General features: G+C 39.9%; 1 protein-coding gene across 1 annotated transcript in view; it reads right to left on the bottom strand.

Moving 5' to 3' along the window:
- Positions 1 to 723: 723 nt before the first annotated feature.
- Positions 724 to 11,505, bottom strand: part of tmprss13.L (transmembrane serine protease 13 L homeolog) — a 33,742-nt gene continuing 22,960 nt past the window's right edge. Inside the window, exons 5-13 of the mRNA XM_018225861.2 lie at positions 10,848 to 10,980; positions 9,602 to 9,700; positions 7,105 to 7,148; positions 6,775 to 6,946; positions 6,361 to 6,527; positions 5,252 to 5,350; positions 3,492 to 3,634; positions 1,817 to 1,969; positions 724 to 1,139 (exon numbers count right to left, since the gene is read on the bottom strand). Of these exons, the coding sequence (XP_018081350.1) occupies positions 1,122 to 1,139; positions 1,817 to 1,969; positions 3,492 to 3,634; positions 5,252 to 5,350; positions 6,361 to 6,527; positions 6,775 to 6,946; positions 7,105 to 7,148; positions 9,602 to 9,700; positions 10,848 to 10,980 (1,028 nt within the window). The 3' untranslated portion in view covers positions 724 to 1,121. The remainder of the gene's footprint in view (positions 1,140 to 1,816; positions 1,970 to 3,491; positions 3,635 to 5,251; positions 5,351 to 6,360; positions 6,528 to 6,774; positions 6,947 to 7,104; positions 7,149 to 9,601; positions 9,701 to 10,847; positions 10,981 to 11,505) is intronic.

Here is an 11,505-nt window from a genome sequence, read left to right as displayed (position 1 = left end):
CAAAATGACGTCACGCTGGAGAATTATCACTAGCGTTAGCCACTTCGCCCTTTAGTAAATTTCCCCCTATGGCACTGCCCAGTGGTAATAGAATATGTAGCAATTTATTCTAGGTTTTGCCAGCAGTGAAGAGTGGCAACAGAGCACTCATATCAAGGCATGGGAGATCCTTTGATATTTTATCTAGTTTGCTTATTTGTAAATCTGACATTTTTAATTGAAACCATCATACTAATTAGTTTCAAATAATGGTACTAAAGCCTATCCCTATTACAAGCTCTATTACTGCAACAAATGCATTTTTGCTGTGTCTCCACTATGATCAAATCTGTGTAAAAACACATAATGCAGTTACAGACGTATCCTGAAAGTACAGGAAATATCCCCGTCTCCACTAAGGGAAAATGCACGTTTAGTAATACTGTATATTACTTAAAATATAGAAATAAAAACCTAGAAACTATTTTATAAAAGCATATGTTTTTAGCAGAGTTAGCGTCAGTAAGAAACCCCACTCGGCCCTCTGAGGCCTCTCCAAAGTAAAAGTACCTTCTCCATAGTATTAATATAATACATGTACACTTTTGGGCTAAAATAGTATGTGTTCTCCAGTGACATACTTTACACACACATATATACCAGTATAGGGTTCCTTATCTGGAAACCTGATATCCAGAAAGCCCTGAATTACAGGAAGGCCATCTCCCATAGACTTAATGTTAAGCAAATAATTATCATTTGCTCCATCTCTTTAATAATAAAATAATACAATTAATATAATAATAAAACAGTACAATTATTTAAATGGAGCATTCAGCAAGCACGTTGCTCATAGATGACCGTGATCATGTATATAACATTCTGTATATATTGCCACTATCAAGGAATACCATGAGCAGACTGGTACGTTTGCTGTTTTTGTTGTTCCCTAGAATAATTTTTTTATTTTATTTTATCATTATACTGTAGTAGTACACAGTACCAGTGATCATGTCCTTAAAATTCCTTGATACCTAACCCTATCTTGACACCCTTCACTGATGAGTTTCTGATATGAATATTGCCCATATATAAATATGAACATCCCGTCTTCCTTCTTCCATCAGGGCTTTTCTCTGTGTTCATGAATTTCGCTCCAACTGCAGGTTAAAAACAGATTTTGTTTCATAATCATTTAATTCTACTTGGTAAACAGTTAATGAACAGGTAAAGAGGATGATACCTATACAAAGGGTAACTAAGTATATACAATACAGCATCCAAGTGGATGAGTATTTTCATGGGGCAGGAAATGTAGTTTAGAAATTTGGAGGATTGATATCCACCGTACAGTATGTAATGTGCTCTCCACAACACACTACTTGGAGGTAGCAACTATGGGACCCTCATCTATATCATTATTTAAAGGGGTGTCTTATTTTTAACAATAGCAGATTAGTAGTCAGCACAACTGCAACTCACTTCTTTGGCTGGGTGCACGTCCTCCAGTGGCCACCTTCCACTGGCAATATTAGCGAAGAAAGTTAGTCCAGCACCCACTGTTTCATGAATAAAACGGCCTTTATTGGACCAAGGGCATTACAGCAACGTTTCAGACCAACTGGTCTTTTACCAAGCTGATAAAAGACCAGTTAGTCTGAAACGTTGCTGTAATGCCCTTGGTCCAATAAAGGCCGTTTTATTCATGAAACAGTGGGTGCTGGACTAATTGTCTTATTTTTAACAACGTTTCAATTGGTCATTGCTATGGGATGTCAATATGATGCTTCTATAGCTAAGCTTATGTTACACATACAGGTATAGTCCAGGTTCTTACCTCCATTTGTTTGTATATCCATGGAAGGAAAAAATGGATGTTGCTGTACACCCCAGGATTGTTGGGCTGCCCACAGCCATTTCCCCAGCTTGTAACTCCTACCAGGTACCAGACACCATCTTGCTGACACACTAATGGTCCTCCACTGTCCCCCTGAAAATAACAAGTTGTATAAAATACAGCTCCACATATGCAGTGTGATAAATGCAGAGTAATTACATTTCTGAAGAAATATTGGCTCCTTTGCCATACCCACAGCCAGCAGCTCTGTGTTACTTAAAGGGATGCTCACACTTTTTTAACCTATCACAGCAGAACCTAATTGCCTAACAAAATGTTAGCTGTATGGCTAGCCAGACTTCTAGGTGCTGGAGGCGAGGTTGCAGAAACCAAATTCCAAAAGGGATTCTTACTTATTTGGGACAGTATTGTTGGCCAGATGTGATGCTAAGAATTGTGTATAATTTACTGAAAACTGGGTTTTTACCAATTGTCAGTATCTTTAAGCTAGGACCACACAAACCTACCTTCAGCCATTCTCTATAATGCTGTTCTTCAAGTCTCCTGAACAATATATAAGTGACCTAGGGGTTGCAGGGTATTTCATGTAAATCCTGGGGTATCAGAGTGCCTGGAATAACATCTACTTAGATGAAAACGTAATGAGGACCGTAGGGTGCAGGGGGAGATGGATTGGAAAAGCTGCACTGTGTTAAAGGGCTGGTTTAAAAACAATTATGAAGTCATCGGGGGTTTAGTTGCCCTTTAAAAATATCAGCAACAGGAATGAAAAAAGACTTCCAAATAAAACCCTGCACGCAGTGCATATGAATGGAACACTAATGGACCACAGGTGGTTTGACCACTACTAACCTCTGGTAGGTGGTGTAAATGACCTGGCTGACAGTCACAGCACTATATTGGATGCACACAGATCAGTGAACAAGTGGATCTTGACTACAAAAAGTGTTTTGGCACAGAGGTCCACCTGCCAACCCTCTTGTGCACCAAAATTATTTTTTATTCACTGCTATCGAGATCAATGATAGGCAAACATAGAGCTTTGTCTGCTGCTGTTATCCCCGCTGCTGGAAGGCAAAAGTATAAATAATGCCTTGTGTCCATAGCCATGAAAGTTCGATATATCCCAAATCATATGTAAAAGCTCCTGTCCTTTTTTGCACAAAAGATAAAAAGGCCTTATTAGCTAATGTTATATGTGAAAAGTTGCAGTATTACACAAAGTGCCTTCACCTCCCACTATGCACCAATTTGCTGGTTGCACCTACTTTAGTGCACGACGCTCAATGTGAAGTTTGCTCCAGAACACTGAATCCCTGAACCTAACTCCCAGGCATTAGAAAGTATCTGCCTGGAAAAATGATCTTTCCTTGGATTAGAAACAGTGTGATACATTAGGGTAGTCTTACTAGTAACATATATTGCATTTGGATGTGTCCATTGTCCCTTGTGACCGGGAACAGCCATGTAAACCTGCTTGAGACCCTCTCTACCTGTCTGTCTTTCTATCTAACACTCACATTTTTCTGTGATTTAAGGATCAGCTCTGCTTTACTAAACTGAACAAGTGCTGTGACCAACCAATGAGCTTTACGCTGGTATGATACACAAAGTAGTAGTACTTTGTATTAGAAGAGCAACCTGAACTACTTACCTGACATGAGTCAACCTTTCCTTCTAGATAACCAGCACAAATCATCCTGTCAGTGATTGCTCCATTGTACACATTTACTCTGTTGCACACTGATGTTGGAATAATCCGGACTTGTGCCTGCATCAGATATTGTGAGCCTACATCTGTCAATCCAAGAAAGTTCTGTTAATGGAGTGGTGGGTATGGCGGTATTTCTGTATTTTATTAACACACAGACCCAAATCTTAGGTACCAGGACTGGGTACAAGTATATTAAACAATGATTAATAATTCCTACTTAAAATTAAAATTGTTGTAGGCTTTTACCAATGAAGCAAACTCTAAACTTAAGTGCAGCTTTGTTTCATATCCATCAACAACTGACACAGCCTTCCCCGATGCTTCTGGCCCTTATACTTGTCCACTTTTAGTCCAGCCACACTCTGCTACTTCACTCTGCATAAACTTCTCTACTGCCAACATGGCTATGAAGGGTCTGCCTCAGAAAGGTGAACATTTTCCTGCAGAACTAAGACTCTCTGCTCAACTTTAGTTGCCACTCTTGAAGCTCCTACACACTATATCCCCATACTATATAATAAAGTTGAAGTGTCTCTGCATCCAGTCCCTGTGTCCGTGCCCCACGGACCTCTAGCGCCCGTTAATTTAACAGGCTTAATGTCTAGTATGTAAAAAAAAGATACGTTTGCCCAGGAGCAGTAACCCATAGCAAGCAATAGGATGTTTACTTGACTGGTGTCCAGTAAATGCTACCAGCCAATTGGTTTCTATGGGTTACTACACCTGGGAAAACTTAGCGCCTCTTATTACATAACCCCTTATATCTCTACCTGTGTCTTCTCCATGTAGTCACTATCCCTTCTACCTGCTCGATGGGGCCAGGACAGCCTGTGTTTACTAGCCTGTGTTTGCTGCCCTAACATTGGCTAGACCTACCCGTGTCCAAGCAGATCTTTTCAAAGAGACCATATAATGTCCTAATATATATGGCCTTATATATAATTCACCTCCCTGCTTGTGACTTCTATTAAAGTTTACAAGGTTTATCTTCAAAGTAGGCAAAGTGCCTTATGTTTTGCCTTACGACATCCTGACTTGCCCCCTTCTTAATGCCCTGCGCTATTGGGGGCACTAAGGTATGGTGCTCTATACAAACCTCTATAAATGCGGAAATGGAAAGTGTAATGACTCAGAATGGGCAACATGTGGGCATTGGACACAAATTCCAGAGTTCTGTTGCTACTGTCTGAATGCCTAAACATACCGGTCAGTGTTTGCTGGCTTCAACCTAGCAAGCACCAGTATTTTTTAATGTTGCTTGAAAACAAGAATAAAGCCACTTGAAGGTATTCGCATATGTCTAATGAAGGAAGGATTTATTTAACACTGTTGGTCACATTCCTTGGCTTGTAATAAATGGTTTAATTAGCTCCTGTTGTCTGTTGTTTATCCTGAACATAATTGGTGACATGCCAGATATCCAGAGAGCTGTGCACCATGTCATTTAGCATATAGGCTAGTGGCACAAGATTTGTTGGCCGCAATTTTTTATGCGCAGAAAATGCAGAAAAATGCCTCTCCATTGCCATTTGCCAATCATTGAAATTGCAGGCAGTATGCCCAACTTATTGCTAAATAGCCTGAAGTTGAATTCCGGAGGAGGCCCATAGCTGTGCATACAAAAATCGGAGGCAAAAAATCTTCCTCTGTCCTAAAGTGATTTTGTGCAAGACTTACTAACCAAAACAATATAAACTTACCAGAATTTGCTATGGTTTTGCCAAATCCAGAAATATAGCAAAGGTCATTTTGGTTGAACTTTTGATCAATCACTGGTAAGCAGGCTGGCTGAACAGTAGCTGGGTAATATCGAGAAAAAAGAAAGGTTAAAACTATACTTGTGAAACACAGATTTCCCTTTCACCTACTACTTATTAAACATAAAGAAACCACTACCAGCTACTAGTAGCAGCTACTTGTGGCTACGAAATACCCCGCCATACTGAGAATTGCCTTTGCTTAAACACATGTAGGGGCATATTTATTATGGTGTAAAATAAAATTTGCAGAAAAAACTACCTAAAAAGCTGTGTAAAAGAAATGGTGAATTTATCAAGGTGTGCGTAATTTTACTCTATGTTAACACCAGATTTGCCGCCAATATTTTGCATTGCTTCCAAAAGAACTTTACACCGTTTTCTACACAGCAAAGCCTAGCAATGTGTGGTGTATTATCCTGCCTTTTTTACACAGAATAATAAATATGCCCTGTAGTGTCTTTGCAAATCAAGTTATCACTAATGTATATTTTGTAGCCTTGACAAGTAACTGCTCTAGTAGCTATATGTCAAGTCAAGTGGATTTTATTGTCATTTCAGCCATATACAGTAAATACAGTACATAGAAGAAACAAAATGGCGTCTTCACACATGGTAAGATTCAGGGGAGGATAGTCGCCTAGCAACAAGACTCCTCTTCTTATGACGACTAATCTCCCTGCAATGCCTTGCCTACAGAATGGCATATGTAGCGCTTCGTTTTCTGAAGTTGCCCCACAAGGAAACTTTGGGCGACTTTGGAAAACTGAAGTGATACATATGTAATTCCACCGGCATTCTCTTGCTGGCGGGAAGGCATTGCAGGGAGATTAGTCGCTGGGCAACTAATCTCCTTCAAATCATACTGTGTGCCACCAATTTTAGGCTTCTCCAGTTTTTGGAGATCATTATAGGTCTGCAATTAAAATTTGTGGGAGTTTCAGGCCTTCCCTGTTGGATTGGGAGTGGCTTTTTTTGCCCTTTACTGCTAGATCTGAATATTTTAACCCAATTTAAAATGGCTAAATTATATATAATGGATAAATTGGTACCTGTTAATTGGAATGGTTGCTTCATCTTCATCAAAGCCATATCGTAATCGTTGGCATCTGCATTGTAGTTTTCATTTCTAACAATGACTGTGACAGTATGTATTGCATTTAGATTATTCTGGTTAGTTATCCCTGCATACACTCTCCAGTTGGCAGGATCTGCAGATCTAAGGGGACATAGGTAAGCAAGGATTAAATCCAAGTCCATTTATAATTAACAAGTGGGAGACGGATGAAGACAGCTCAGTTATGGTTTAATAACTGTGCATTAAAATTCAAAATACAATTTACAGAGAGGGGCAGAAGACAGGAGAAGAATAAAAGAAAATGTACTGGAAAGGTGTATATTTTTCAGAGGGGTGGGATAGATATTTGCAAGCAGAAGGTGTGAGTATCATTCAAGAAAACACTTACTGTTGGAAACAATGGGTGGCAGAGGCAACCCATTTGACGTTGATTATAGTTCCGCCACAGACATGGGCAAATCTGTTTCCAGCTCTTTGATGCAGACTGACTTGCCATGGATAATCCCCAAGTTTTGCTGATGTCCCTCCAATAATCCTGTTTGTTATTCTTTTGCCACAGTCTATGAAGAGAGCATACAGTTATACACACTTCTGGCAAAAAATAGGCCCAACTAGGATCTCTCAGCGGGATTCCAGATTGGATTGAACATTTGCCTTTTTAAGATGATCATTTTATAACTCAGTATAAACTGAGTTATAAAAACAAATAACTTCTTACCTGAACATTTCAGGGACAGGAACTGGCCACTGGAACAGGTTGTACTAAAGAATTCAAAAAGAGAAAAACATGTTCTGCTTAATATTATTATTGTATTTTACAAACCACCAACATATGCCAGAGCATCAAATGAATACATTAAAGGAAAACTAAACCCCCAACAAAAGCCCCATCCACTGCCCTCCACCTCTCTGCTCCATCCCCACATATTCTATTATGTGGAAAAGAGCCCTTGTTTGTAAACCTGACACATATTACAGGACCGTGGGCCCTAGGCTGAGGTGTCTTCCATGTTGAACTCATAATTAAACAGATTTCCCCATCTTCATCAAAAACATAAAAGGTTGTGTAGATTGTAGTCACGTCTATGTAGAGTAATTATCAACTGTTAATCTAAATTCACTGGTGATTGAAACATCTGGCTTGGGTTGACACCTGGTTGGTATTTTACTGATCTGGATGGTAAAAATGATGTTTAATGCCAAAGTTATTAATGCTATTAAGGAACGTTATAAGGCAGGTATTTTTTTCATAAAAGGTGGAAACCCTACATCTGGCAACAGACAAAAAATATTGAGTAATGCATTCCTTAGTGTTTTTGCCAGTATAAAGCTGGCCATAGACGCAAAGATCTCATCATACGAATCAAGGATTTGTATGATTTTCGGAAGGTGTGTGGAGAGTCCAGACATTTTTCGTCTGTCGATCAGACAGGTTAGAAAATTTCTGTCGGCTGCCGATATTATCTCTGCTTGAATTGACGATCGTAAGATTTTCAGTGGGAGACTGTCACTAGCTTTGTCTATCGTACGATTGCTGTCAGGGGCAGAACATCGGCTGATCTGTTCTTTAACTACTTTATTTGGTCGGAATGGTAAGACTTTGATCTGAATGGTTAGTGGCAGGTCAGGAGATGGGAAAGTCCGATCGTACATTGATTCGTATGATCGGATCTTTGCGTCTTAAGGTTTCAGATTTTTATCTCAGTGGAGTAGGTAGTTATGGGTCAACGGGCAAGAGCTCTTTAGTGGGCACAAACCTATAAACTCTACAGAATAATTTTTACCCCTGGAGCTCTCAGCTACTACAGGGTCTGCTCCTCTTATTGTAATGCTTCTGCAGCCTCTGCAGATCTTCCACTAAATGATTGATTACAGTATTGGCAAGAGAGCTAGGGAGACAAGGATATTCCCTTTCAGGTTTCTGACTGACAGCAGCAAATGTGCAGGACCTGCTTCCGCTTCCCACTCTTCACCTCCCCTCCCTCTCCCAAACCTTCAAAATGCCAAAAACTATTAGTTGGAGAAAACAACAAACCAGAGCTGAAATGACCCTGGATGACCCCCTAATATTATATTTGTGCCAGGTGACTTGTCCACTGACTTGCAATGTAATCAGCTGTAAATTCTGACAATTTCATCTGAGCAGTTGTCAGTTTGGGGAGTGCTGTAAATTTTTACAGTTCTGCATTGACAGTTCTGCATTGTCAGAACTTACACCTGGCATGCAAAGAGTCTGCGCTGTGGACTGATTTAAAATCTGAGTAGACCTGATGATCCAAATGAAATCACATTATATTCAGAAATGGCCATGACATTTTATTAATCCCTTGGAAGAGCCGAAATTATAATCCAGAAAATAGCGTGAAGATATTTTGTTTCTTATTTTATTTAAATGTTTTTATTTTGCATTTTTGAATGTTAACAGCATTACACATAACATTCAATTAGTGCAGTCAGTAATAGCAGGCCCCCATCAATAGGTGTATTCTAATACACGAGGGAAGATATATTCGCCAGTTTTAAAAGACAACGGAAAAGGAGATACACTGCCACTGTGGCCCTATAATTAGCGATGTAAATTCAATCCCAAACCATGTGAGCAAAGCCTAAGTTAGGGGCCTTGTATTTCGGGAAGTCTGCATTCATTGACCTGCCCATTTTTTAAGGCTAAGAAGTGAAATCGTATAAATTGTCACTTCTTCCCACTGCTCATGCTTTGTCTGTCAAAGGACCATGGCCCACTTATTTATAGCATTAGTAAACAGTTGTGAAAGTAATTTTTGGAGCGTGGGTTCCAAAGTCAAGCCTCCTAACAAGTAACCCCCGGGTATAACACTAATGACCCAAATTAAAGGCAAGCCTCAATTGCATGTAATGGAATAACTGTAGATCTGCATTCCCAAGTGTTTCCACCGGTTAAAATGCAACATACACAACTCAAAGTTGCCCAAAGTTTCCTCCCAAGAAAACTTTGGGCTATTTTGAAAAGTAGTTGCACTGGGTATCTTTCCCCACTGGTGGATTGAGGCTTAGTCATAGAGCAAATCGTTAAGCCATTTCACTCCCCTAGTACTGTGAGTCCTCTAGTCCCTTAATGTATAGAAGTACAGTGTCCCTCCATAGAGCTCGGTATGGGAAGCACCTATGTGATGTACAGATGTTTAACAATCTTTTGTTTGATCATCTGTAGCCAAATACTGCTTCTGTCTCTTTACCTTTGTAGGCTTCCCTGGATGGTGCTCTCTGTCCTGGTACTAGACAGGCCTGTAGTCGAAGCACCATTCACTGGACCTGTTGGACCTATTACAGGAGTTCTAAAATGAAAGAAATCACTGTGAAAGGACAATCTGACATAATTCACAGAAGAGCAAGTATTTACACACACACAATGGGCCAGTCCTTCTCTGACACCCTTCAAACTGTTCTGCTTTTACTGTTTACGAAAAAATATAAGTTTGGAGATGCAAAAACATTATTTTTAGTGGCCTTCAAAATGAGCAGAGCAGCTGACATAACATTATCCCTGCATTTGTCGCTCTGGTTTGTGAAGCAGGCAGCAAATATGCACAGAGGTTCTGTAACTGGGGGTCAAGGACAGCTGATATTTACAGTTTTATGTTAGTGTGAGTTTGTGACTACTCAAGATATATCACTTAACTGCATTTTTTACATATTTAGTTACTCTGGCATTTAGGTGGCAGCTTAATGGCCTTAATTGCTCATGGGACCCAAAATAAACAGCTCAAAAATGTGCAAAGTAAAATGTCATACACTTATAGGAAGAGACTACTTGCACAAAGAGGCTTCAAATTCAGGTCTCCCTTTCTGCATTGCACAAGCATAGGCTAAAGGGGAAGTTACAAAATACACCCATGCCCCTTAGTCAAAACACATGCAGAAATATGATGCGTTATCCGGAAACCTGTTATCCAGAAAGCTCTGAATTACGGAAAGGCCGTATCCCATATACTCCATTTTATACAAATTATACAAATTTTTTAAAAAAAGAGTTCCTTTTTCTCTGTAATAATAAAACAGTATCTTGTACTTGATCCCAACTACGACATAATTAATCCTCTTTGGAGACAAAACCAGACTATTGGGTTTATTTCATGTTTACAAAATGTTCTAGTAGACTACAGGTATAAAGTTCCAAATTACGAAAGATCTTTTATACGGAAAACCCCAGGTCCAGAGCATTCTGGATAACAGGTCCCATACCTGTATATGTATATTTTGCGATGTTTTCAATGTTTGCAGTTACCCTAAACTCCTGTGACAAATGCTGCATTTGGGGGGGGGGGTTATAATCATGCCCCCTCCTACAAGTGAAGGAGCACTAAGGGGTGCAAAGCCTCATCCAAGGCAGGCGGTAATTGCAGTGCAGGGCTCCATAGTATCCTAATAAGAATTCCTGTTAAAAAATATAGGAGAATTGGACAAAAGGCAAATCATTCTTACTCTTCAAATCCAAAGCGCTGGCACACAAAGGAAGGAAAATCTGGATTGTATTCATTGTAACACACAGGTAACCACAAGTTCTCCTTTTTGAGGGACATGACTTCGAGCATGGAATTTTTCCCTAGAAATCTCGCTGCAAGGAGAAGACAGAGATGCAGATGTAGAACATGGACAAATGAAATCATTGTAGTTTTTAGACTCATTTGCACGCTTATCATAGGGCCATGTTGACCTTAGGTCCACCTACGTTATAAAGCGGAATAATGTACAGAACAGTTAGGTACAAGCAAGCCTGGACTGGCAATCTGTGGGTTCTGGCAAATGCCAGAGGGGCTGCTGTAAGATGTCATAGACAGTCAATATTTATTGGGCTGGTGGTGAGCTCTTTGGGCCTCAATGTGGGCTGTTTGGGCCTCTGTGTACCTGAAATGTCAGGACCTAGTTTGAATCACAGTCCAGAGTTGGGTACAAGGAGGGGGGCACTTTACCCTACCTTCACATAGTTCCCCAGTAAACTGGCAGTTCTTTCCCTGTTTGTCAGTCTTGAAATATGTGTAGGCCGGGTACACAGAGAACACAGAAAATTCCCAAGATTTCTCAAATTTGATACTTGTATTGAACCTGGACCCCCAGGATTGTTCTTTGCATGTTGCCAATA

Source organism: Xenopus laevis, chromosome 7L (genome assembly GCF_017654675.1).
Source record: "Xenopus laevis strain J_2021 chromosome 7L, Xenopus_laevis_v10.1, whole genome shotgun sequence".
In the NCBI taxonomy this organism is placed as follows: domain Eukaryota; kingdom Metazoa; phylum Chordata; class Amphibia; order Anura; family Pipidae; genus Xenopus; species Xenopus laevis.
Note: the sequence above shows the minus strand (reverse complement) of the source record. Positions and strands in the feature narration are given on the sequence as shown.